Source organism: Urocampus carinirostris, chromosome 12 (assembly GCF_059441175.1).
Source record: "Urocampus carinirostris isolate Australia breed hairy pipefish chromosome 12, RoL_Ucar_1.0, whole genome shotgun sequence".
NCBI lineage: Eukaryota > Metazoa > Chordata > Actinopteri > Syngnathiformes > Syngnathidae > Urocampus > Urocampus carinirostris.
The window spans coordinates 25,688,479-25,716,314 of NC_142360.1; the positions used below are offsets into that span (position 1 = coordinate 25,688,479).

Below are 27,836 nucleotides of genomic sequence, written 5' to 3' on the forward strand. Positions count from 1 at the left end.
TCCTATGCCGTAGACAACCAAACTTGCTATTCACATTCATCTTTTTCGGCCAATTGCAGGCTTTGTTTTGCACCTTTAGCCTATGCGAGCCTGTAAATGACAAAAAGGATCCGCCCCCTTTTCCTCCGAATGACTTTAGCCAATAGTGATCGATTCAAATGATGATTGACACATTGGATGAGAAATGAAACGCCGGCATATGTATCCCAGCATACACCGCGGACCACATCGCCTACGAGGAAAAATCTAGTCGGCGGCTGCTTGCCTTTGTTGCGAGACCTTGCAACTTAATATTGATCCATATATAAGGCGTACTGTATTATAAGGCACATGGTCAGTTTTTGAAAAAAAATAAAGGCTTTTATGTGCGCCTTATAGCGCGGAAAATACGGTAACTGTTTTACTAAAAGTTTTTGTACCACTAGGATCCGGAGGCGTTGAATATTTATAAAGAGCAGTGAGACCATAAATTGTCTATTAAAAATAGAATGTTCAGGTAGATGTCTGCATGTGTATTTAATAAAAAAACATTACTCTGTGTATTGTTTTTCCTAATACAAGTTTTTTAATGGTATGAGAAACCTTGAACTACCTACCATAATCCAAATGAGAATCTTAAAATAAGAAGGAGCCCCACATGACAATAATGGTCCAGATTTATTTCAGCAAAACTAAAAAAAGGAAAAAAATGCATCTAACACAAATTGGGGAAAGGCTTAAAGGTGTTGTCAAACAGTCTTTAAAACATAACATGCTCTAATGCCTGAATATTCACACAAATGGTAGCGCAAATTCATATCATGTACAGTTTTTATGAATATATATATACATACACAATATGTCATTTAATGAATGAATAAACTTGAGGGTCAAGATGACGTTTGGACTGCATGCTAAAAGCACAACTTTTGAACGTGCAACATGAAGACAAGAGCCAAACAATGACGAGCAGTTGTAAGGCCTGTAAGGCTATCATTACAAAAAATTCATTCGGTGACGAGGCAGGATGAAATCAATTGTGCACAGAGATTGCCTTTCAATGTACACATCCACCAATCGTCAGAACTGTTTTTTTTTTTTGTCAAAACAAAGCCATCTTTGGACACTAGGAGGGCTGCACCCCCACCTGGTTTATAACTCCAAAAGGTGTATTATAAAATTGATATTTACTTAAAACACAGGCAGGTCACAACCAAGAATTCCTCGATGGGTTGTAAAAATGGACCTCACTTAGATTAGCAGAACTGTGTTGGGCTAGGCATAAACAAACCATAAAAAAAGAAAAGGAGGCAAGCTACGATGGCACAAGCAATACACTGCAAGCACATCTGCGTGTGCCGCTTCTACTTTGTGCTGTTTTTCACAGTGCATTCTTGGTTAGTGGGGAGAAATCTCCCCATTCTTACAGAGTGGGCAGTGGAACTGATGGGGGCACTTTGGCCTTGCTATTTTTAGATGAAGAAAAAAAAAATCACCAGAAGTCAAATTGGAGACATTATTAAGACTTGATGTGTCAAGCAGCTTGCCGACCCTTCGACGAATCGCTTACCTGACGTGTGGAGCACATGGACACACACACACACAGCCCCGCATGCATACGAACATACATGACACAGTACACATAAACGCCATATACGTACAGCCCGGCTCATTACGGGTTCTTTTCGGGTCGGTTCTCAAAGAGCGAATCTGTTCAAAGATTGGATTTTCTGTCCGCCCTCGATTCTTTGAGCGAAGCGCCCCGCCATCCAGAAGTTAGGATGGGCGCCCTCCACGCAATGTCACCCTTCGTCTTCATCTTTGATTGGCTACACACAGGCACGCGCGCACACATTCACACAGACTTAGGAGTCTTCGTTCATTTCTTGGCTGTCCGTCCGGGCGATCTTTCGCGGGGGTGCCGGGCTATCGCCCTCCCCTTGCTCCTGTTCCCGTTTCTTTGCTGCGTTCTAGACATGAAAACAGATTATTAATATTCCCACGTCCACTTGGGTGAACTGTGTCCAAACACGCTCACCTCTTTGTCCCACTGATGATGGAGGTAGCGCAGAAGGATGTTGGTTTTCTCTGTGACGATAACTGTGGAGAAGATTATAATCACACATTTAAACATGGAAATGTCAGACCCCTCTCCAAGGTATTGCATGGAATATACAGAGATCCCTCAGTTTTCACGATTAATGGGTACCAGAACCACCCAAGAAAATTGAAAATCCGCCAGGCAGCATTACACCTTCATAAAAGCCCCCAAGGGGGAAAAAGTAACCTTGGTATGACATCATTACCGACTGAGAATATACAACTGTACCAAAATGACAATTATAAGTTTACAAATAAAAACACAGAATTGCAGGTGAATGTTTTTATTGACATACAAAACATGAAGGCTTTTCTCTTCAGGGTAAGGAGGCAATTTAGAGAGCAGCTGGCGAGCTGCGCACCAGCACCAAGTGTCCTTGTTTTGAGACCATTCTCTGCGATGATTAAAATCTAACAGTCTCAAATGTAGCAGTTTTCCAAGAGTAGCAGCTCCAAGTTAGGGTTTAACGATGGGGAAAAAAAATAATTTGCGATTTTTCAGACCTAAATTTTAATTGAACAAATGGCAAAAAATAATGGTAGTAATAATTTTTAAACCAAGTTATTTTTTCGATATGTAACATCCATCTATCAATTTATATAACAAAGAGTTGTCACTATACCAACATGTAACCATTGGTTCTAATAAATTTAGAGTTTCCTTCCCTAATTTAAAAATCCCACTATAAACCTTTTCTTTAAATCATCAAATACGTAGATCAAAATTAACAAGAAGATAGGCATTACAAACATAAATGTTTCAAAATATGAAATAATGAAAATAATTTAGAAAGACGTTGATAATTGAATGAGATTTTTTTATAATGACTAAGCTCCTATCATTCCTAGACTAAAAAGACCAAATGGTTACAATCAAAAATGAATAAGAAATGTTCGCGTAACCATATCAAGATAATAGCTTTGAATGACATAGAAATAATGTATCATTTACTTTTTTCCTCGTGCCCTGAGCACTGAAGAAACACTGTGGCCAAGTTACTAACAAAAACAAAAATTAGATATTAGCACAGAAATAAACACTATTTATTGGCCAAAAAGAGAAGAAAGGAGTATATGAACTGTACCCTTTAAGTTCAGAGCCATTCATTTAAAAACACAAAGGACACTTAACAAGCAAAAATTCTTAATGTTTATATGCAGCGTTACACAAAAATGTGTGCTTCTAACAATAAGGAGTCATGTATATGTTATCCAGATTTCATTGCCTGAGTTAATTTGCAGCCCCACAAAACGTCTATGTTTGCACTGGCAACAATAGTTTTTCTTTCATGTTCAAAATAAGGCTGTTCATGTTTCTCTTTTAAGTCTATTACTTTTATCCTGGAGTGCCACATCTAATCCCTTTGCAAACAGTGGCAAATAGACAAAATCTAATTCTACTCAAATGCGTTGGTTTGCTGTCCAGCATCCTGTGAGCTAGTGCAAACGATGCTGACCAGCTAACCATTTGAGTTAGATATATATAAATCTATCTATCCATCCAGGCCAGTGATTTTCAACCACTGTGCCGCGACATACTAGTGTGCCACGAGAAATTATCCAATGTCACTTTTTAAAATTTGATAAATCATTTATGAATCATTTTCTGCAAATATGTCATATTCAAGTGCCTGTGCTGCAAAAACTGGGGGTATTATAAATTATATTGCAATTAGCACTATTCAGTGACATTTTCTAACATTTTTGGTTAGTGGTATGCCACAAAATATTTCCAATGTAAAAAACATGCCCTGGCTCAAAAAAGGTGGAAAAACACTGATCTAGGCATCCATCCAAAGTGGTGTCTGTGAATAGCCAATACATTTTACCAAATTACCAAGCACAGTACTTGCAGTTTTGAGGGTTGGCAATTACATTTAGTTCTTTGTGCAGCAAGAGTAAAATCAAACAAAATCTTGTCCTGTCTTTTACCGACTGCCTGGCTGGTGGTGATACGAAGGAGAAGGACAATTTGAGATGAGTCAGCGGACCAGCGTCTGACCTGAGGCATGTCAATGCCTTCATCGACCAGCTGGCAGAGATGGGAAGCTGCATTGTAGCTGTTATGGACTGTTTACAGGTTTGGAGGGGTCGTTGCTGCCATGCCCTTTCTGGACTAATTAACAACATGTTACCTAGTGTTCTCCTTTTATTGATGTTTACTAGGTTTGTGTAATGTGAGTCAATGCTAAATATATTCCACCTTGGAGGATTACCACTTCTCAAGGTCTCTTTTTTGCTCACGCTGAGGTTTTGAGTTTTTCCTTGCCCGCATGTTGGTTTAAGATCAGGCTATTGTGTAGTTGTAATCCTGTGCAGTCATTTGAGACATTTTTGTGATTAAGGGCTATACAAATAAATATGATTTGACATGACTAGTGTGCCAAATGTAAGAATCAAAGATCAATCTTCATAATAAGATTGCAATCTTTTGTTGTTGGAAGAATGTAAACCAATTAAAGATATTTCACTAAAAGACCAGTACTCACTTTGTTCTGAAGGGTATTCCCGTGTTGGAAGATAGACGGACGGCCTTCGATTCTGCAGAAGACAGATAATAGATTTCACTACAGTTAGTTGAAAACATAAGGGCAGTTCAGTGATAAGTATATACCGTCTACTTACAGATGCTTTACAAACGGAGTCTGCATGAAACCTGCTAAAGTTGCTTTTATTGTAAACTGGAAGCCCTTTCAGAAAATCTGCCTGTGAAGGAAGGCAAAACGAGATCAGTTTGGTCCAACCATATGAAAGCTGATCCTTGAACATTTCGAATCTTCTACCGCCATTGCATGTCGTCGCGAGCACACGTCGCATTCTTACGCGGCAGAAAAATTCTAATATAAGCAATCAGACTTAAATCTTAATACAACAGTTGAGTGCATGCATGATGATGTTGACAACAGTGATGAGAATAATGACGTGACGCATAAGGAGTAGCAGTTCGCCGACCGGCTAATATCAGCTTGTTTAAGTGACCCTCGCCTAAATGACAGCAGCTGTATATTGGTACGTCGATACCTTCTCCATGACAGTCTTCCAACTCAAATTTAACGTCGAGGCCGATCTTTGAGCTGAATGTAGACGCCACCGAGCACGCCGTGACAGCAGGCAGGCGAATGGGCTATATGTTTACGACTCTGTTAGCAAGAGCCGTGCTAGCTTAACGACTGACGAGCCCGGCTGGTTTATCAAGTGGCAGCGGCAGCACAAACGCACAATTTACACTCAAATGGCTAGTTTTATCCTTTATCAGAATTTACTTCGGATTAAATCTTCAGGGAACACTCCGGTCTGATACATTAGAAGAGTTGATAGTTTGGGAATCGCTTAGGCTATCGTAATGGCTGCTTCATTTGTCACTGCCCCGGAAACTCTCGTGCACATTTTTTAATGTCCTGTTACTTTTGTGTTAGCGTCCTCTAGCGTTTGGAGGTCGCATTGTAATTCCTCGTCATCTAGACCAGGGGTGGACAGTTATTTGGAGTCAGGGGCTGCATTGGCTTTAAAAAAAATTGGGCCAAGGGGCCAATACTGGAGACAGATTTTTTTTCCCCCTATTTTGAATAAGCATACCTGTCAACCTGTATGTTTTTGCCATACAAAGTACGTTTATTATGCATTTTAAGACGTGTACGACGTACAAGAAAATGCTAATTTGTCAATTATGGGTACCATCCGGGATACACCGACTATGACGAAACGGCAAATCAATCAAGTCAAACGAGTTAGAGTTGTGTAGTGAAAGGAAGTCCGTCTCTTTTTAGAGAACCAGCTTTTTCGGCTCAACTCTTTAAACGGCTCACTTGCTTTGATGCATTATATTTTGAATCATTATAGTTGTATAAAGAAGTTAAGAAAAAAAGAAGTATAAAATGAGAAAATGAAAAAGGACAGGTTTGTGGTTATCCATTTAATCAGTATATTACCAACAACAATTTAATGCAGAAAATTAATTCATAATTTGGATAAGAAAATGTCTTGTTCTACTTACCGGTAATTATATTTGCATGTATTTTTTCCTTCTACAGTGAACATCCAAGCTCCTTCATTTTTGAACTTTTTTTTATAATAAACCTCATTCATGTCGAGCAACTCAGTATCTAACAAAAAATGTTAATTAACAATATATATGATATAATGAAACACATGTACAATATAACATGTTAAACTACATAAATAAACACGTTTGGGAAAAAAATATGGTGTAAGATTATTTTGTATTTTGTAAAGGAAAATACAACAGTTTCTAAGGGCATGGAGCCGTGCAGGTTGACAGGTATGGATAAGTATATTCTGTGCACATTTATTTTCAAACAAATTCGTTTCGTCAAATGATTTTTGAAACGCTCACAATTTAAGCAAATATAAAATATCTTAAGTCGACGTTTGAAGCACTGAATTTGATTTTTAGTTTTTTTGTGTTACTTGTATTTTTCTCTGTTTATTTTGTAGTATTTCTGCAGTTGGATTTTGGTGGTATTTCTGTTGTATTCAAGTATTAAGTATTAAGTATATCAGTATTGTTTTGTAGTATTACCGTAGTATTTCATTTGTAATTTATGTTGTAGTTTTTTGCAGTTTTTCTGTCATATTTCTGTAGTAGTAGAATTTAATATATTATTTCTGTCCTTGTATTTGTATAGTATTTTTGTAGACGTTTCTTTGTATTGTTTCTTTCAATATTGTTTTCGTACTATTTCTTTAGTATTTTGTAATTTTACTGCAGTTTTCATTTCTGTAGTCGTGTTTTTATTTTAGTATTTCCATCATATTTCTGGAGTAGTATTTCTTTTTTATTATAGTATTACTGTTTGTTGTATTTTTAAATGATTTATTTAGAAGTATTTTGTAGTATTCATATGGTAGTATTTTTTGTAATTCTGCAGTTTTTTTGTAATATTACTGTAGTTTTATTTTTGTATTATTGCTACAGTGTTCTTCCTTTTCAAAATAAAAGCATAATAATATATTAGGTCACTGTTTTCGGCACTAAATTTGATATTTTGGTTTGTAGTAGTTTTGTAGTATTTCTGTAATAGCATTTTTGTTGTAGACGCACAAAGGGACAATATTGGCACACAAAACGTTTTTTACTAGAAGTACTTGTCATTATATTTTGACCATTTTCATTTGGCCTGAAGGGCCACATGTGGTCCGCACACCGTACTTTGAAAACCTTTGAGCTATACCAGTGGTTCTCAACTGGTCTTACTTCAGGACCCACCATTCCCTTTTAACGACAAACTGACTTAAAAAAAAAAGACCAGCAAAACCAAAATAACTTCAAGTACTGTATAAACTGGGATATAAGCCTACATCGCGTATAAGCGACCTTCTAAAACTGCTTCAAAATAGCCACATACTAAAAGAAATTCAAAATATCAGTAAAGTGTGTACCTTAACATTATAATTATTTAATTGTGTAGTTGAAAAATAATAATAAACTGGTAAATAGCTAAAATTATAACATTTTAAAATTTGTTTTCTGTACCTTATAGAAGCGCTTCAATGTCAAACACTTGTACACCATTTTTGCAATCGTTTCTTTCCTTAACTTGATCGTTGTTGTGACTGTTTTCTACCTTTCTTCCTTTTATCACTAACTTTTTGGGGACCCATTATTATAGAAAGAAGTAGGAAATAAAACGAGCAAAAACCCAATCAAATGAAATGTGGTCCCTCTCAAACTACACAGGAGCCTCGTTTGACTGACCAGGTAGAAGTGATCTAGCAGGGCGTTATCTCCATCTACTGTTAAGGATTGTAATATACCTTCTGTTTTTTTCTTATTCTTAGCATTATTTTGCCAAAGAAAAGGCCTGTGAACTGCTGAAAACGGGTTTGCGACCAACTTTTCGGTCCCGACCCAGCAGTTGAGAAACACCGATCTATACTAGTGTTTCTCAACCTCTTTGGCTAAGGCATAGGTTCTTTATTTAAAAAAAGATTCACGCACGTCACCCATGGGAAAAAAACAAATATTCTGCAACAGTCTAATCATTTTAATATTTCAATCCTAGTTCACAATATATATATATATATATATATTCTGTTTTGTCGTCTAACTTATTCTGGCTTGTATTCAATAATAGAAACATATAGCGAGCAACATTGTTTACCACTGTATGAATTTTTATTACATTTTTTGAAACTTGTAGAAGAAAAGAAAAATCATATAATAATACCTAAAACAATAAAACGTATCTCCCTGCAGAAACGTTTTTTCTTCCTTAGGAGTTTTATTAACTCATTACGTTCATCATTTATAAATTCACTGATTTTTCAAATTAAAAACAAAAATAATAGTTAAAATATGTAATATTTTATCTTCCTTTTTCTACAGTTTGTATCATTTTTTTGACTAAAATAAAAAAGGGACCGTGTGTGATATTAAGTGCCTCCTAGGGGTACAAAAAAAACGTTCATTCAGTAGAAAAATAAACATTGGTTTAAATGCTAGGCAAAAATACATGGACTATCAAAACAATGTTAATTTTTGTTTAAAAAAAACTAGGTTGAGAAATTTGTATTTCTTTTGCACAGTGGAATCCCCATTTAGGTCACCGCCATGTTTGTCCAGCATCCTGTCGCCATGCTGTGCTTTGTGGCACTATTAATTCATCCTTCCTCATAAAATGAACTAAGAAGTAGAAATGTTGTGCTTTCCACAGGTTTTGGTCTAAGCACATTTTTTAAGTCACATAATATCGGTGGGGACAAAGCTATGATTGCTCATTATTGGTGGGGACACGTCCCCTCCGTCCATGCCAAAACTACGCCCTCGGTTTTCCGCATTAAACCCACTCAAACTACGCTGTAATGTGGTGTTAGCGTCAACAGAGGGCGCTCTAACCAATAATGTGAGAACAGGAGATTAAAGGTGTTCCGAGCACCAAAATCAAGGTGTACTTTTAGCTCCAAACTTGTTTACCATTCTCTTCACATTCTTTTGACCGTAGACCACAACAAAGCGAACAAACGAGGCCAGAGTGGTCCTGTTTGCCGAGATGGCGCTTTTCGGACGGTGGACGTGGAGGACCGCACCGAGATAAATTAGATTATTGGATTGACTCTCCCAGATTACGTAGCCCTCGTATTTCCTCGAGAAAACGACGCCAGTTTAGTCATAACAATAGTATTTTGTCCCACACTTTGGACATATCAAAGGTATGAATCTTTTAATTTGTATTTTGAAACTTGAATTAAACATGCTGGATTTTAGGTTGAGAGCAACCAGAGTGTCTGGCTGGTTACATTTTATTTTTCGATTCCCTTAAAGGGACAGTGTGTAATGTTTAGTGTCTAGTTGTACAAAAAAACTGCATCAGGGAAAAAGCACATTGATTTAAATAATCGGCATAAATACTAATGTTATTTTTTTTAAAGTATTTACAGTTTGAGAAAATGGTATTTCTTTTACATAGCAGAATCCATACCTAGTAGTCGCCGCCATGTTTGTATTGAATCTTAGTGCAACACTGTGTAAATTTGTCACTTGTTTTCGTTCACATTAGACAATACAGTGCCATCTAATGGTCAAATATTACACTTTTAATGCGATTCAGGATCATTCAACACTGTCCAGGAGTGTCATTTCTCATTTGTGAACATCACATTACACTTTGAGGATAGCAGAAACACTATGTCTATGACACGCCTAGTTTTTACTCATTTATTTCTGATAGAGTACACACACGGGGCAGCACGGTGCCGCAGTGGTTAGCACGTGTGCGGCACAGTTCTGAGATCGTGAGATCAAACCTCCTGTGTGGAGTTTGCATGTTCTCCCCGTGCTTGCGTGGGTTTCCTCAGGGCACTCCGGTTTCCTCCCACATTCCAAAAACATGCATTTCAGATTAATTGGCCGTTCAAATTGTCCCGAGGTTTGAATGAGCGAGTGAATGGTTGTCTGTCTCTTTGTGCCCTGCGATTGGCTGGCAACCAGTTCAGGGTGTCCCCTGCCCACTGCCAGAGGATTGCTGGGATGGGCTCCAGCACCCCCGCGACCCTACTGAGGATAAGCGGTGCAGATAATGGATGGATGGATGGAGTACACACACACATATACAGAAGCATGGTTCTTATTAGACAATGATGCATTCTATTTTCTAATTCTGGAAGAAGAGCGGGGAGGGGTGAGAGTGGTGCTAGGAACAAATTGGACTGAACCATTTCAAGGCAGCTGCGTTGTTCACATTTTTGTTTAGTTCTACCCTATAGCATATGAATAACCTATATTTTTTCTAGACACTATCTGTATTATTTGTAATTGCAACATCCATTGCAGCCTGGTCATCCTGAAAGGGGGATTACCACATGTGCGGTCCCTTCTCAAGGTTTCTTCATTTTCCTCATGTTGAGGTTTTTGAGTTTTTCCTTGCCCTCATGAAGGTTTCAGATCAGGGGATGGTGTAATAATTGTCTGAAATAATAGTCTGTGCAATAACCTGTGCAGCCCTTTGAGGCTCTTTGTGATTAAGGGCTATACAAATAAAAATGACTTGACTTGACTTCTACATTTTTATTTTCTAGATGGGGTTTTTCATCATATTTAAGCCCAGCCCGTCTCTTTTTAAGGAAAAGAGAGTTGTTAACATGCTATTATTTTCGAGGGTGCTTGGGTGGAATTTGGGATTGCTTGAGCAAGCTGGTTACGCCTATACAATCTAGTAATTGATAACACTTTATGACTACGGGGTAGGTAATGAAGGAAGCACAAAATATGGTAGTTTTTGTTAAATACAGGAGGTTTACTGATCTAAAGTTGAGATCGAAACCAAATAAAATCAGGAATCAGGGGTTGAATCCTCATCACGAGCTGAGATGATTATCAGCAACATGCTTAGGCTGCACATATTCATGCGTCTTTTGTGGTTCTATGACCAACATTTCAAACCAGTTGGTTTGAATTATTTGAATAGGGAGGTGAGACTGAAACGTGAGAGCCAGCAGCTCAAATTCATTCTCACTAAAGGATGATGTCATTATCTGGCTATGGACAATAGTGGATGCAAACAGGTGGTATCACTTCCACTGAACCTTGTGCATATAAAAGTATCCAAAATCTACTTTTAAGACTCCAAAATGCAACTCTGTTCATTGTACATTAAAATAACCCTAGTACATAAATTCTTGAGTAGTCTTGGATAACAATACTAGATAGATAATGATACCACAAGTGTCAGGACCAGAACGGAAACAGGACCCAATTGCGTTACGTTTCTCACAAGTTTTATTAAAAGACAGACGATGGACTGCGCCCATGATCCGGCGTTCGCTAGGCGCAGGAAGCAAGTGGCTCTCGTACTCGGATTGTGATCCGAACACGGAAGTAGATCTTCGGTAGCGAGCGATGGCGGTGTCGAGGACGGAAAAACAGGTCGATAGCCGGGACAGGAGAGCAAAAACGTGGTCAGGGTCAGAAACGGGTCGTAACTGGAGATAGACGGGAGCAAAAACCGGGTCGAAAAAGGCTTGCCTAGTATACACTGAGGTTCGCCGACGGACTGACAACAGGGGACAGATAGGAGTGGGTTTGAATTGGGACAGGGAGCCAATCAGAGTCCGAGGCAGTTGGCGCTAAAGGAATGGGCACAGGTGATTCAAATCGGTAATCATGACAACAAGTACATAAAATGATCCAATCCCTGTGGAAATGTCTGAAACTTTTTTTCAAGAGTCACCAAAATTTAGGTTTTAGTTTGGCCCCTAATGTGAAACTATGTTATCATTTTAACTGGTAGGGATTTCTGTTTCTCAAATCAGAGATTCTGGATTCGAGTCTGGTTTGTCCATTTTGTGCTTCTATAAAATATTTGTGTCTATTCCAGCTTTCTATCACATAAATCAGACTCCAGTCAACCACATAGGGCCTACATTTGGATTCTCTATTATTCCTTTGCAAAGACGCAAATCTTGAAATGATTTCTTTCTAGACAGTCTTTGATAAATACCGTCATATTTAAGGGACAGCGTGGAATATTGGACCCTAGATGTCGCTGTATGGTGTAGTGAAACCAGAAAACGGGTGCTAAAAATCACAACTAAGAATGCTAACTACGGCCAAACGACACAATAGTACTTTTCATTCTTTTTCCCAGCCTTTTTCAGTGTTTTGGGTACCTGTAGCAGCAAGATGGCAAACAATTATGTCAGCATCCTTTAGGTAACATGATTATGTAAATTGATTTCTAGACCTACAAGTATTTTTGAAAATGTATATTGTATCATAGTTCATGTCATTTTAATTGTTATTGATCTTTTTTTTTCTTTTTAACTGACTGAGGCCCTAAATAATACACACTGTCCCTTTAAAGGGACAATGTTTAATATTCAACCTCTACATGTCACTTTATTGTTTTGTACAACCTAAAAAGAAAGGAGGAATAGAAAGTATTGAATCTCAAACGTGAGCAAGACCAGACTCATTTTCTTTTCTTTATTTTGCCCAGCCTTTCACAAGGATTTTGTTTTTTGCGGGCATCGGTAGCAGCAAGATGGCGGACAATCATGTCAGCTCCCATTAGGTGAGACTTTTGTAAAATAAATTCAAATTTTTTGATTTACGAGTATTTGATAATAATGAACGTTTATATGATAGGTCATGTATTTTTGCTTATTATTCAGATAGATATCATTTTTTAACTATGTTTTTTCCCCACGAGGTGGCGCTCAGTCATGGGTTTCCAACCTAGTGCTCATAGGCACCAGGGAGCCCCCTAAGGACAGTTGAAATTAGCTCACCAGTGCTGAGTCATTGTGATTTTCTAGTAAAATTATTTTTTTAATTGGTTGACTGAGACTATTCAACCATATTTTTAATAATAACCCGGTAAAAACATGGTAACAACCTAGTAGTAACATGATAAGTTGTTATTTTACAAATTCAAATCAATAAATTCCAGTTCTTAGGCTTCATGGACAAAAAAAATCTATTCAAGTATTGATAAATATTCTCAAGCAATTAATTTAGAGATTAGAATGAGAATCTATTTGTGTACTAAACCAAATTAATCATACATCTTTTTATTGATTTATTTTACAGGACATTCAACAAACTAAATTCCAATTGATAGGTTTTATAAAGCGAATGAGTTTTAGATAGCTATCTAAAAAGATAACAACCTTTTTAGCTATTTAGCAAGCTATCTAGCTAGCTTTTTACATTTTTCGCATGGTATCTTGCTTAAATTTGACTTTTTTTGCTAGTTTTGAGGCTAGATTTAGGCCTCATTTCTAGCTAGCTATCTAGCTTTGTTTTTAGCTTTCTATCTGACAATTTAGATCATGGGGTGTCAAACACACAGCCCGTGGGCCGAATCAGGCCCGATGAGGGATCGAATCCGGCCCGTGAGACAACCCTGTGAGAAGCGCAAGAGAAAAATGAGCTGCAAGTTGAAATATGGGCATTTGGTGTTGCCAATGCCAGGCACCACTTGCAAAGACGCTGTGGTTGTGTTTTTTTCGATCACCTACTTTCTCTCTCTCTCTCTCTCTCTCTCTCTCTCTCTCTCTCTCTCTCTCTCTCTCTCTCTCTCTCTCTATGTCTCTCTCTTTTTTATTATACTGTTATATTCTCTCTCTTTCTTTCTCCCTCTGCCCTTTCTCTCTTGGTCTCTCTTTGTCTTTTTTTATCTCATTTTTCTTTTCTTTGTCTCTCTCTCTTCTCTTTTTTCTCTCTTGATGTGTCTCTCTTTTTTTCTTTTCTTTTTTTCTCTGTGTTCATTCTCTTTCTCCTTTATTTCTCTCTTTTCCTCTCACTTTTATCTACCTTTGTCTCCCTCTGTCCCACCCCTCTCTCTCTCTTTTATTCTCCCTCTTTCTTTCTCTCTCCCTTGTTTTCCTTCTTTTAATTAATTCTTTCATTTTCTCTAATCTTTTAGTCCGGCACCAGAGATAATGTTTTTTCTACCGTGTGGCCCCCGAGCGCAAAATGACTTTGACATCCCTAATTTAGATTGATTTTTACTTTTTAAGCTAGTTATTTAGCTCCCTTTTGTTTTGTTTTTACTTGTTTACCTTTTTAGCTAACTATCAAGCTACCTTTTAGCTATATAGCAAGCCATCTAACTAAGTTGCTATTTTAGAAATTAATATCAAACTGGGTGCCCTTTTCTTTAGTTAGTAACATAAAGTAGCTCGACGCTTGAAAAAGGTCGGAGACCCCTGGGCTAAATTATAGGCAATGTCCCTTTAAGGATGACGGAGGGTAACAAGTTTACACGAGGAGAGGCTACAGGCGGATTGCGTCGTGTGGACTTAGACACAAAGTGTAATCCCCTCTGGCCACAGAGGAAAGTAACAGGAAGGCAGGATAATGCCACCAGCACAGCCTTGCAGGGACCCTGCATGGTGCACCCGCAGTTGCCATGGCTGGTAATCACTTGACGTTGTTGTTGATGGTGCTGTGTCCCAGTCTTATCAGAAACGTACAAGAGAAAAGTCGAGAAAAAGGCCTGAGGAAGAAAAAGCTGGAGGAGAGAGAGTGCCATATAGTAGTGGTTCCACTGTGATGCTCAGGGTTGGGAGGTTGAGCTTAAAAATGTAATCCAATACAGTTACTAATTACCTGTTGAAAAATGTAATCAGTAACGTAATCCCGATACCATAATATTGCAGCCATGTAACTTGATTACTTTCGATTACTTTTGGATTACTCCAACACCAAATATGTTAATAATTAAAAAAAAACTGTTTATATCAGGGGTGTCAAACTCATTTTAACTCGGGGGCCACACGATAGAAAAAAACATTCTCTCGGGGGTCAGACTAGTAGATGAGAGCGAAAGAAAAAAAAAGGGAAAGAAATTAGAGAGACAGAGGGAGAGAAGAGTAGAGAGGGTAGGAAAAAGAGAGGAAGGGAAAGAGAGAGAGAGAGAGAGAGAGAGAGAGAGAGAGAGAGAGAGAGAAAAGAGTGAGAGAAACAAAAACACAAAAAGAGAAATAGTGAGGGACAGGGAAAGAAAGAGTGAAAGAAAGATATCAAAAAAGAAATAGAAAGAAAGAAGAGGAGAAAAGAGAAGGGGATAAAGAGAGAGAGGGGGATAAAGAGAGAAGAGGAAAGGAAGAGAGCGCAAAAGAGTAAAAAGACACAGAGAGAAAAAGACGAAGAGTAACAAAGAAAGAGAAAAAGAGAGACGGGGAGAGTGAAAGAGAGAGAGATAGAGAGTGAGAGAAAAATGGAGGAAAAGAGAGAAAGAGAGATAGAGAGAGAGAGAGAGAGAGAAATACAATTACAGTGTTTGTGAGAAGCACCTGGCTTTGGCCAGTTTTTCTCTTGCGCTTCTCTGAGCGTTTTCCCGCGGGCCGGATTCAATCCCTTAGCGGGCCTGATCCAGCCAGCGGGCCGCCTGTTTGACACCCCTGGTATATATCACAAAAAATACTTTATTTTGTGTAATCTTGAAAAAGAAATAGAGGAAACCAAGATCAGGTAGTTGCTTGTAGTCCAACACAAAAGTGCTCACATTTTAACCATGTCTATTGACCAAAACTAAAACTTTCTCTATCACATGCTCTTTAAGGTATGCTTCGTTTTAGTTCACATTGAGTCAAGTCCCATCAAGGTCTGTTTATTTGTACACCCCTTAATCACAGAAGACTCATAGGGTTGTAGGGACTACAGACTATTATTACACCATCCCCTGATCTAAAACCTACATGAGGCCAAGGGAAAACTCAAAAACATCAGCATGAGAAAAATGAAGAAACCTTGAGAAGGGACCGCACATGATGTAATGCCCTTTCTGGGATGACCAGGCTGCAACTGATGTTGCATCAACAAACACTAAAATGGAAAAATAAAATATGAAATAATAAAGTATAATATAGAATAAAAATAAAATCAAAACAATTAAGAAAAAAAATGGTATAAAAGAGAGCCATTGATGCACGGCACAGCGTGGCGGCAGGATACCGGATAAACATGGCACCACCTGAAGTTGGCATTCAACAGTGAAAAAGAAATACAAATTTCTCGACCTGTTTTTTTAATAAAAAATAATATTTGTATAATAGTTCATGTATTTTTGCAGGGTATTCAAATAAATGTTTTTTTTTAACTGGATCAAATAATTTTTTGTACCACTAGGAAGCACCAAATATTAGACACTGTCGCTTTAAAACAAAAAGTATATTGAAATTTCAACAGAGCCGGCAAACCAAAAACTGTGGACACTCCTGTCCCTGCAACCCTAGTGATTATAAGCAGCGCAGAAAATGGATGGATTGAGAGATACTTCTGCTTTAGAGCCAGATTGACAAACAAATGTTATGGTAAAAGCTAATCACACAGCCCTCCACTTTAACGTGCTTTCTCTTTTCTCTCTCAATTACAAACACACACGCTTGACTGACGGACTAATATTAGGATAAGAGCTAATATACCTGAAAGTGTCTCTCTGAAACAAGTTAACTACAATTTTTACGCTATCTCTTAATCGCACTTGTTTTCTGTTGCACTACCCTATAGGGTGACATCTAGTGGTCATACACACTGTCCCTTTAACGGCACTTTAATTCATGGTTTCTGATTGTTACATTGCCACTGGAAAGCACAGGATATTGGTATCAGTTAGTAAGCCACCATTGCGAGGACCAATACTTTTGAGTAGGCCAGATACCAAAACCTGGTAGCATATTGCCCACCCCTAAACATTATATTGTCAATTCATGCTTTTCACTCCACTCTAACGGTATTTTTCATGCTTCAGTGGCTCTGCCCCCGGTCGCTTAGCCAATCAGAAGGGCCGCGGGGCGTAACATCCAATATAGAAGTCAGGAGAAAGGGAGTGAGAGAGGCTCAGCTGCATCTGAGCCTAAATAACCCAGTTTTAAATATAATTAATTGGCCCATCGAATGCATAAAAATGCCAATACCGATATTTGTCAAATTCCCACCTATTGGTGCTGATAATCGGCCTTCCTGATTTTTGACCTTTAATAAACACTGCTTTAGATTTACTATCATTGTGTTCATTTTATGTCCTGCATTTGCCTACAGCCATGCTGGCAAGCTTTATGGGAGGTTTTCTCTGCTGCCTTCCCTCAAGCAACGTGGTCGTTCCTCTGGAGACGTTGGAACCTACCGATGGTTATGAGTTTGTGGAGGTCAAACCGGGTCGGGTGCTTCGTGTCCGTCACGTTATCCCCGACCGGCCGGTGGTGGAGCAACCCTCGGGTCAGGGCGGGTGCGTCAACTGCAAGAGGAGAATCACAGTCTTCTGTAACGGACAACTCTTCATCGAGAACCTCGGTGACAAGGCGGCCGGCGAGCTAAAAAAGTGCCAAAATGGTGACAGCACTGTCGAGGTTGAGCTTAAAGACTGCGGGAACTCCTTGCAGCCCGGCGGAGTTCCAGAGGCCAGGTCGGACTCGGTCACGACGGGAAAAGTCGCAGGGTCTGAGACGGCAGTGGGACGGGATGCACCTATCCAAGCGTCACAAAACCGACACAGGGGGAAGCTTAAGCGCACAGTGGTTATAGACTGCGAGAGGAAAATAACCGCGTGTAAAGGGACGCATCCAGATGTAGCTCTGTTCTTCATCCACGGCGTGGGTGGCTCTTTAGAAATATGGAAAAGCCAGTTGGACTTCTTCTCTCGATTGGGCTACGAAGTGATCGCCCCTGACCTGGCCGGACACGGGTCTAGTTCGGCACCTCAAATTCCTGCAGCGTACACCTTCTACGCCCTGGCAGAAGACATGCGTCTCATCTTCAAGAGATATGCACGCAAGAGGAATATTCTCATTGGACATTCTTATGGGTAAGCAACAGTAGTTAGATTGAGATCAGATTTCTATTTTTTTGGACGAGCAGGGTTGGGTAGGGTTACTTTAACTGGATTACTTTCAATTACTTTTGGATTACCCCAATACCAAATATGCTAATAAAAGACAAAAGAAACTAAATATGAATACAATTCTGACTCACAACACGTGGTAAGCTTTCTCTCCTGGCTTTGATCTCTTTGATCTCCGGCAAAACTAACATAAAATGCGACAGAAACAAAATGAAAAATAAATCCAAACAGCTTCCGTGTATTCCGTTACTCCCCAAGACTGCACAAAATGTAGTAATTTTATTCATATTTAGTTTCTTTTGTCTTTTATTAGCATATTTGGTATTGGGGTATTCCAAAAGTAATTGAAAGTAATCAAGTTAAAGTAACCCTACCCAACCCTGTGGACGAGTCAGAATAATCCGTTTCCACAACTAGTGCTCTGCCCTGTTGAACTTTTCACTTTATAACTTTATTTATGTGACTGATAAGTAATGTCGGACACATTACATAAAAAGAGTTATTAGTTACAGTTACTTCATTTTAAAAGTAATTCAGTCACCCCACATTACTGACAAAAAAATTAGCGCTACCGGTAGTGACAAATTACCATATATACTCGCAAAAAAGCTGACCCCCTAAAACTGCTCTTAAATAGTCACATTATAAAAGGAATAGAACAAAAAGTTTACACCAACCTGTTGAAGCAGTGAAACCTTCATATTCATTGGCCTATGCAATTTTGAGGGCTTGCAAACAAATACTTCCACGAGATACTCATATCCATTTTGTATCTGGGCTTTAAACCACTGCAAAATCTCCTTCTCCTTTTTTGGTACTGTCTGAGACATTTAATTCGTTCTCCAGGTATGGTGCATTTCAAAAATACTTTTATAAATTAATAGACCACATTTCAGCACACCTTTACCGTAAATTCTGTGCTCATGCTTGACAAGAGAGAAATAGACAGAGATCAAAAGCTTTCGGCATGACGAACGGGCGGGACATAAACTTTTAGCGAGATGTAGAGGGAACGCAGCGCAGGTGTCCGGTCACACTGCAGTATGGAAGACGCTATGATATGATTTGACATGGGAGAACTCAAGTCAAGAATTGCTGGACGATTAAAGTTCCCTGTAAGCCTCCACGAGTATGAGCAATCAAGAAAACTCAGTGAGCGTCGCTTGGAATAACGGTGAGCAACATCAATCCCAAGAGTGCCAACCAAATCATTATCAAACTAAAACCTCAGATCAATCAAATTAAATACTGCTGAGTTTGCGGAAACACTAGTTAGTTTTTAAAATTGTAATGAATTGGCGAATGTACTTGTAAAGGCTATTACATGAGATTTCCGTTTTCAAAAGTATCTTTTGTCACATAATACTGACATTTTGTGGATTTTCTTTAGTTGTATTTGATCACACTTTTTAGTCGAAGTGCAATGTTGGCAAAAAGATTGACCCTAACATTCAAATAATTTGAAAATGTTTTGAATGTAACACAAGAGCCATCAAAGAGACCCCCAAAATGTGTCTTTTTTCCTGCTTTTGTCTACTTCATTTTTGACCCTTTCTTCTTTATCCTTTCTCCTTTTGTTTCCTTTTTCCTATATTTTTGTGTCTTCTTTCCTAGCTTTTTACTTCTTTTTTCTAGTTGCCTTTTTTATTTGATACTTTTTTTTCTTTTTTTCATGGCTTTTTACTTCATTTTTCTTGCTTTTTCTGTGCGCTGAGAAGGTCTGAGCAGTGGCTATTGCTCACACGCGGGAAGCATCCATTGGATTTTTTCTAATTCTAATTCTTTTTTTTAAAATCACATTTGCTTTGAATAATAATAATAATAATTTCCTTGTATTGTCATTCTGTGTAACAATGTACACAGAACGAAATGTCGATTGCACCTGACCCGTTGTAGCGAGCCGATGCAGCCGCAGCCAACAGAGGGCGCCGCCGACCACTTTTTAAGTCTTAGGAATGACTCGGCCGGGGCGCGAACCACCGACCTCCCAGTCTCAAAGCGGGCGCCTTACCATCTAGGCTAACCAGGGATCACAGAAGTGCAAAATAGCGAGGAGTCACTGTACTTTATTTACTATTATAAATATTGTCGTAGAGTACTTTGACCATCATTTGTTAAAAAGCCTGGCGTGCCGCAATTTGCCCACCCAAGGCCTAGCAGGACACCCAAGTGAAACGAGGCTAAACGTTCTTTCCCTTTGGTCCAGTGTGTCCTTTTGTACCTTCCTGGCCCACGAGTATCCGGACGAGATCCACAAGATGGTGATGATCAACGGGGGAGGCCCCACGGCGCTGGAGCCAAGCCTCTTCTCGGTCTTCAACTTGCCTTCGTGTGTGCTCGACTGCCTCTCTCCACTGCTCAAATGGAGTTTCCTCAAGTACACCAACGCACACATCCTGGAGCGTAGCCAGCTTGGCATCTTCAGCATTATTTTCTCCTCCACAGGGCGGGTTTCGCTCATCAGGGCGCCAAGGAGAAGCGTCTGCTGAAAGAGAACAAGGCCTTCGACGTTTCGGCCTTCGTGCTGCGCGCCATGATGAGCGGTCAGTACTGGCCAGAGGGCGACGAGGTCTACCACTCCGAGCTCACCGTGCCCATCCTGCTGGTTCATGGGCTCTATGACAGGTTCGTCCCTGTTGAGGAGGACCAGCGGATGGCTGAGGTATGGGACAAAGACTTTAGAGAAGTTCAAATTTACTATGGAACTGTAAATGTAAATGGTCTGCATGAGGCGGGAGTAGCTCAGGAAGATCAAGATTTCGCAGGTCCGATTCCTGGCTCCTCTGAGTCATATGTCAACGTGTCCTTGGGCAAGATACTGAATCCCTAATGCCCCTGATAAGCAGGTAGTTGCCTTGGATGGCTGGCGCTGCTATCTGTGTGTTTGTGAAATGAAATGAAAATTAAATGCATTTATATAGCGCTTTTCAAGTCAATGAAGACTTCCCAAAGCGCTTTACAATGTGCTTCACACTTACCCATTCACTCACCAATAGCAGACGTGCAGCCATTCAACATACTACACGGATGAGCCAGGAATCGAACCTGCGATCTCTTGATTCCAAGACGAGCGCTCTTAACTCCTGAGCTAATGCCGCTCTGTGTGTGTGTGTGTGTCTGTATGAATGGCTAAGTGTGAAGCACAGTGTAAAATCTTCATTGACTTGCAGACCATTTAAATTTAATCTAATGGCATTTAGATAAATTCAAAAACAATGCAGACAAAACACAGCAGGGGTCTCCAATATGGTGCCAGGGGAACACAAGGACATCGTTGTAAAATCGCTCACCAGTGCTAGGTCATTGTGCTGGTCTGTTCCAAGTCCCGCAAATTTACAGTATGAAATATTTTTCAATAATTGACAAAAAAAACCCAAAATGAAATAAACACATATTAGATATTAGATTACTACAGTAAACATAAAACGAGAGGCACATAATGTAAAAAAATAACAAAGAAAAAAGGAAATATTCATTTACCCCTTTGCCCCGCTTTTCTTGTAAAACTGATCCAATGACGTCTGCTTTGTCGGCTTTTGACAATCCTTTGGAAATGCGTGAGGCAGATGTCATCAAAACGAGCAATAGCCCAACCTGTCAAAACTTTTCCCAGGTGATTCTTTTCCACAAATTCCGAGACTTAATGGAATTTTTTTAAAATGTCTTTAATTTGGGATGATTGAATGATGGCTGCGTCGTCCTCCCCGCCATCTTGCCAGACTCTCCTCCTTCTCGTCTAAGAACTCAGAACTGTGACGGTGACAAGAAGAGCATGCTGGGAGCACGCATGTGCACTGGGTTGCCTGGCAGATTTTAAGCGATAGCCAGTTTGTTTACGTTTGGGTAACTGGCAGCAGCAATAGCAGCATGTACTGAACTGTATTTTTAACTTCATCTTCGTAACTGCAGGTAATATTTCCCCATTCAGGTACGTCTTAACCTGAAATTTTCGTTTGTTGAGAAATTCGGAAGTAGAGGTATTTTTAATAATTAACGTAAGTAAAAACATAGGGAAAACATTGTAATAACATGATAAGTTGTTATTTTTGATATTTAAATAAATAAATTCCAGTTCATGGACAAAAAAACAATCTATTCAAGTACAATTTTTTGAAGCAATAAGTAAGGGAGTAGAATGAGAATCTATCAATTCATGTTTTTATTGATTTATTTTCCAGAAAATACAACAACCTAAATTCCAATTTATTGGTTTTATAAGGAGAATTTTTTAGCTAGCTATCAGATTACCTTCTTAGCTGTTTAGCAAGCTATCTAGCTAGCATTTTACATTTTTCAAATGCGATCTAGCTAACATTTGAACTTTTTTGCTAGCGATCAAGCTAAATTTTGGCCTCCTTTCTAACTAGCTATCTATTTTTTTAACTTTATTAACAGCTATTTAGTTGGCTTTTTAGTCTTTTGGCTAGCTATCGCCCTTTTAGATTTTTAGCTGGTAACTTTTCTAGCTAACTATCAAGCTACCCTTTTGGCTATTTATTAAACCATCTAGCTAAGTTGTTATTTTATGAATTCATATCAAACTTGGTGCCCTTTACACTATTTAGTAACAAAAAGTAGCTCTATGCTTGAAAAAGGTTGAATACCTCTGATATACAGGGTGTTTAAAAAATGATATCATTTGAACAGTGGTGGGCCATGAAGTCCATGTGGTGTTAATTATATTTTGTCCCTTAATACTCCTTAAATAATTCAAAATTCAGGGTTCATACGGGTGCTTGAAATCCTAGAAAATGCTTGAATTTTAAAGTTGTGTTTTCAAGGTGAGAAAAATGCTTGTATTTTGGGTGAAGTGCTTGAAAACTCTTGAAATTCTTGCCATGTTTCTCATCAGTCTGACTTGACATACCACGCATTACACGAAGAACAAAGAAAATCAATAAAGTTGGCTTAAAAATGACACCGACACGGAAGATGCAATTTCAGTGCTTTTTATGATGACATGTGAAGCGTCATCTCCCCCTACAGGTACATTAGAAAAGGTGCAAGGGGTTGGACAGTGACGTGATGCTGGTCCCCATGTTTTGTTTTTTTGTTTCTATGTGTTAAAGTAGTAGAAAATGGTGAAAATTAGGAAGAGGCCTATTTTAGGTACAGTCCAGAGGCCAACCCGAACCCCAAAAAGTTGAAAAGAAATTTTTTTCAAGCGTGTCTAAGAAATGTACGTACTAACATTATAATGAATGAGCTGATAGAGGCTGCAATGATAACCAAGGCCAGGAGATGGTGACAGAGTGAAATTCGCAATGATCGCAACAAGGCTTTAGGGCTAGGACCTTAGCTTAGCCTTTTGGCTGAGAGTAAGTGTCCCGGCTCCTAGGCTTTGTAGCGTATAATGAACTGACCGATAATGGATAATGAATAACGAAGATAGATCAATAACCCTTAAAAACCCCAAAACCCCAGTTCCAAACTACATACTGCTCCTTTCTAGATGGGCTGCGTCGTTTGAGATGTCCTTAAAAAGTAACAAATTTTTCTTTTATAAGTATGTTTTAACAATGCCCAAGTGAGTTCAAAGAGCAATTTAAAAAAAAAATGCCACTGCGTCTCTCTGTTTTGAACTTTGTTTACAGGAGCCTTTCAGGACTCGCAACACTTTAGGAAGCAGGAAAGGAGGGAGGGAGTTGCAGAATGATTTCATGGTTGCAGTTTTCTGTTGGTGAGGCATGAAAATGGTGAAAGTAAGAAAAGGCTCGCTTTGAATAGAGCCCAAACGCCAACCCAAACCCCAAACTAGATGGAAAAAATAAGGCCGCAATGATGACTTAAGCAGAAGATTGTGTTAGTGAGGATAACATTTAACAAGTCCAGACAGCACTTTTTATTTGTTTAAGTCAAAAGTAAAAAATAACACATAACCTTGGAAACCTGTGTCTGCTGTTTTCATCACAGAGCTGCCAAACATTGAAAATCATTTTTTATAATATATAAGATAATTTTCAGATTGTAATTTTTTTTCGTAATAGAATTTGAGAGAGGGCAGCACGGCGGCGCAGTGGTTAGCGCGTGTGCGGCACAGTTCTGAGGTCGTGGGAACCACTTACGTGGGTTCAAATCCAGCTACTGGCCCTACTGTGCGGAGTTTGTATGTTCTTTTGTGCTTGCGTGGGTTTCCTCCGGGCACTCCGGTTTCCTCCCACATTCCAAAGACATGCATTTCAGGTAAATTGGCCGGTCCAAATTGTCCCTAGGTGTGACTGAGCGAGTGAGTTGTCTGTCCCCGTGTGCCCTGCGATTGGCTGGCAACCAGTTCAGGGTGTCCCCTGCCCACTGCCCGGAGATGGCTGGGATAGGCTCCAGCCCCCCTGCAACCCTAATAAGGATAAGCGGTACAGCTAATGAGATGAAATGAGATGAGAATTTGAGAGCTCTATTTTTGGGCAAAAGGTTACTCTTAGACAATCAAACCTGTTGTTACTGCAAATGTCCAGCAGAGGGCACTTTTTTGGGGTGGTTTTATTCATTTTCACAGAAAATGCGTATTTTGTCATTTGATATAAACTGGCATAGTAAACGAGGGAAGAGTCGTAGTCTTTGATAGCACTTCCAATATCCATTTTTTATATGCCTCTGTCAGATCCTCCTCATCGGCTTCCTGAAAGTCCTGGAGGAAGGCAGTCACATGGTCATGCTGGAATGTCCAGAGGCTGTCAACACGCTCCTGCACGAGTTCTTCCTCTGGGAGCCCGCAGCCCCCCCACCAGCCAAGTCCAAAGCCCGTCCGGAGACGGCAAAGGCCCCAACCGACAAGACCAGAACCGCGGCAGAATCTGCCAAGGTCCGACCGGCCACCGCCTTGCAGGGATCGTCAGACTGCGCGACGGTAAAGTTAGACAGAGGGGACAAAAAATAAGAAAAGATTTTGCTGGTGCCCATTTTGGTGGGCGTGGATAAAGGCGGAAAGTTTTTGGAGAATTCGGGCTGAGAGGCCGGTACGCAGCTGGGACTCGAAACATTGTTGTGCCTTGAAGAGACGCACGTTTTTTTGGGGGGGGGGATTAAATGTGACCAGAAAGCATTTTGTACAGTGTACAGTTTTCAAAACTTTTTGGCCCCCTTGAACTTTTTGACCTTTTGCCACATTACAGACTTCAAACAAAAAGATATAGAACTGTAATTTCTTGTGAAGCATCAACAATAAGTGGGACACAATCATGAAGTGGAACACACTTTATTGGATATTTTAAACTTTTTTAACAAATAAAAAAACAAAAAAGTGGGTGTGCAAAATTATTCAGCCCATTGAGTTAATACTTTTTAGCGCCACCTTTTGCTGCGATTAAGGCTGCAAGTCACTCAGGGTATGTCTCTATTAGTTTTGCACACCGAGAAACTGATATTTTTGCTCATTCCTCCTTGCAAAACAGCTCAAGCTCAGTGAGGTTGGATGGAAAGCGTTTGTGAACAGCAGTTTTCAGTTCTTTCCACAGATTCTCAAATGGATTTAGGTCTGACTTTTGACTTGGCCATTTTAACACCTTGATATGTTTTTGGGTGAACCATTCAATTGTAGCTTTTGCTTTATGTTTTGGATCATTGTCTTGTCGGAAGACAAATCTCCGTCCCAGTGTCAGGTCTTTTGCAGACTCCATCAGGTTTTATTTCAGAGTGATCCTGTATTTGGCTCCATCCATCTTCCCATCAATTTTAACCATCTTCCCTGTCCCTGCTGAAGAAAAGCAGGCCCAAACCATGATGTTGCCACAACCATGTTTGACTGTGGGGATGGTGTGTTGAGGGTGATGAGCTGTGCTGCTTTTACACCAAACATAACGTCTTGCATTGTTGCCAAAGAGTTCAATTTTGGTCTCATCTGACCAGAGCAACTTCTTCCACATGTGTGGTGTGTCTCCCAGGTGGCTTGTGGCAAACTTTAAACGACACTTTTTTATGGATATCTTTAAGAAATGTTTTCCTTCTTGCCACTCTTCCATTAAGGCCAGATTTGTGCAGTATATGACTGATTGTAGTCCTATGCACAGATTCTCCCACCCAAACTGTTGACCTCTGCAGTTCATCCAGAGTGATCACTGGCCTCTTGGCTGTATCTCTGATCAGTTTTCTCCTTGTAAAAGCTGAAAGTTTAGTGGGACGGCCCGATCTTTGCCAATTTGCAGTGGTCTGATACTCTTTCCATTTCAATATTATTGCTTGCACAGTGCTCATTGGGATCTTTAAAGCTTGGAAAATCTTTTTGTATCCAAATCCAGCTTTAAACTTCTCCACAACAGTATCTCTGACCTACCTGGTGTGTTCCTCGTTCTTCATAATGCTCTAGATAGATAGATAGATAGATAGATACTTTGTTCATCCCCGAAGGGAAATTCACATATGCTCTTTAAACAGACCTCTGAGACTATCAGTGCAGGTGCATTTATACAGAGACTTGATTACACACAGGTGGATTCCATTTATCATCGTTTGTCATTTAGATCAACATTGAATCATTCAGCGATCCTCACTGATCATATGGAGTTTGCTGCACTGAAAGAAATGGGGCTGAATAATTTTGCACACCCACTTTTTCGTTTTTTATTTGTTAAAAAAGTTTAAAATATCCAATAATGTGTGTTCCACTTCATGATTTTGTCCCACTTATTGTTGATGCTTCACAAGAAATTACAGTTTTATATCTTTGTTTGAAGTCTGAAATGAGGCAAAAGGTCACAAAGTTCAAGGGGGCCAAATAGTTTCGCAAGCCACTGTAGATGGTAGTACTGGTTGCGCTAAGAGATTTGTGGATTGAAAACACAACTTACCATGTGGACAAAAAAAATAATAATAAGTGCATATGTTTACAAATGCAACAAAGCCACTGATGTGAAGTTTTGATGCATTTTTATGAAGGATTTTTGTAACTCATGTAAAACATTTGCTCATATGAAAATATTTTATACATTTTTAATGAGTACTCTGTTATCTTTCTTTGACATTTATTAAGCTTTACAAAATTGTACATATTTGGTTTATTTTTTATTGAAGGCAATTTCAATCTTTTTTAAAGTTTCATCCGACAATTTGATGACAATCTTATGACTTTGTAACCAAATAAGTAAGTTGTTTTTTAAGAATTAAATACTCGGGTGTGATCCCAAATACATTCATCAAAACAAAAGAAGGCACGTAGCTTAGTCACTATCGTGTAACAAAGTCACAGTAAGAACATTTGAAGGCAATTTTCAAGTGAAGCAGTTGAATACTGGAAAGATGGACCATTAACACTTATAAGAAAGCATTGTCCCAAAACGTTTGACCTCTTTGCACACATTTAAAATCAATCAAATAAAAAAAAAAAATTGAAAAAGAAATGTGTTGTTCACTCATGCATCCCAAAACTCATCATTCGACCCATAGAACGCTCGAGAGAGAGCTTCCTCAACTGTTGCGTTTGTGTAAACTTTTCCAACCTCCTTCGGATCGTGTACTTCCTGGGCCAGAAGCGCTGTCTCCCCCCGGTGGCTTGTCTCGGTAGTGCAGGCGCTGTCTGCAGGCTTTTCTCCAGTTTGCTGTCCTTTTGTGTCGGTTTCGTTCACCAACCGGACAGAATCGTCTCCTGAGGCCCGGATGGTTTTCACCTCTCCGTTCTGTACCGGGTAGAACCTGTCGAGTGTATCATACAGGAGCTGGTACTGGTCCTGTAATAAATAATGGCCTAGATCAGACATCTCAAAAATCCGGCACACAGGATTGTTTAATCTGGCCTGCTATGAATTTCTGAGTATGTCAAAAAAGAAAGTCTAGCTCATTTCTATCTACAGTTTTAATTCTTCTTAATTAGATACAAACCAAATGCTCCTTCTCGCTGCTAGAAGATGGTAAAAGTGTAAGAGATATTATCCAGCAACGGTTCTATCTATTTTTGGGACTACTTAATTTAGTAAACAGGTGATCTCTGAGATGAACAATAATACAACAAAGTAGCACTCAAAGATA

At 39.3% G+C, this 27,836-nt stretch overlaps 3 protein-coding genes across 5 annotated transcripts in view; 1 reads left to right on the forward strand and 2 right to left on the reverse strand.

Moving 5' to 3' along the window:
* Positions 1 to 638: 638 nt before the first annotated feature.
* Positions 639 to 5,487, reverse strand: dda1 (DET1 and DDB1 associated 1). Its single transcript, XM_088348928.1, has 5 exons — positions 5,101 to 5,487; positions 4,705 to 4,785; positions 4,569 to 4,620; positions 2,018 to 2,079; positions 639 to 1,949 (listed from the first exon to the last, which is right to left on the reverse strand). The coding sequence occupies exons 1-5, from the start codon at positions 5,107 to 5,109 to the stop codon at positions 1,845 to 1,847; spliced, it is 309 nt and encodes a 102-aa protein (XP_088205054.1). The 5' UTR covers positions 5,110 to 5,487; the 3' UTR covers positions 639 to 1,844.
* On the forward strand, positions 4,977 to 27,495 carry abhd8b (abhydrolase domain containing 8b). Of its 2 annotated transcripts, none has more exons than XM_088348927.1 (5): positions 4,977 to 5,088; positions 17,084 to 17,846; positions 20,089 to 20,259; positions 20,328 to 20,544; positions 24,481 to 27,495. In XM_088348927.1, the coding sequence occupies exons 2-5, from the start codon at positions 17,086 to 17,088 to the stop codon at positions 24,754 to 24,756; spliced, it is 1,425 nt and encodes a 474-aa protein (XP_088205053.1). In that variant the 5' UTR covers positions 4,977 to 5,088; positions 17,084 to 17,085; the 3' UTR covers positions 24,757 to 27,495. The 2 variants fall into 2 exon arrangements, with proteins under 2 accessions (XP_088205053.1, XP_088205052.1); XM_088348926.1 differs by lacking the exon at positions 4,977 to 5,088 and adding an exon at positions 8,981 to 9,249.
* Positions 26,725 to 27,836, reverse strand: part of ptprc (protein tyrosine phosphatase receptor type C) — a 51,588-nt gene continuing 50,476 nt past the window's right edge. Inside the window, exon 31 of one of the 2 annotated variants that reach the window (XM_088348925.1) lies at positions 26,725 to 27,503. In XM_088348925.1, the coding sequence (XP_088205051.1) occupies positions 27,279 to 27,503 (225 nt within the window). In that variant the 3' untranslated portion in view covers positions 26,725 to 27,278. Of the gene's footprint in view, positions 27,539 to 27,836 lie in introns of both variants that reach the window. The other variant, XM_088348924.1, reaches the window with a different exon arrangement.

What these genes read in the sequence shown, in the direction of transcription:
- dda1 (XM_088348928.1), bottom strand. An exon ending in ACTCCGTTTGTAAAGCATCT is followed by an intron (nt 4,621 to 4,704) that starts GTAAGTAGACGG and finishes TGTCTTCTGCAG; the next exon opens with AATCGAAGGCCGTCCGTCTA. An exon ending in GGAATACCCTTCAGAACAAA is followed by an intron (nt 2,080 to 4,568) that starts GTGAGTACTGGT and finishes TCTTCTCCACAG; the next exon opens with TTATCGTCACAGAGAAAACC.
- abhd8b (XM_088348927.1), top strand. Translation starts at nt 17,086, where the DNA reads ATGCTGGCAAGCTTTATGGGAGGTTTTCTCTGCTGCCTTCCCTCAAGC. An exon ending in CTCATTGGACATTCTTATGG is followed by an intron (nt 17,847 to 20,088) that starts GTAAGCAACAGT and finishes CCTTTGGTCCAG; the next exon opens with TGTGTCCTTTTGTACCTTCC. An exon ending in AGGACCAGCGGATGGCTGAG is followed by an intron (nt 20,545 to 24,480) that starts GTATGGGACAAA and finishes TGCCTCTGTCAG; the next exon opens with ATCCTCCTCATCGGCTTCCT.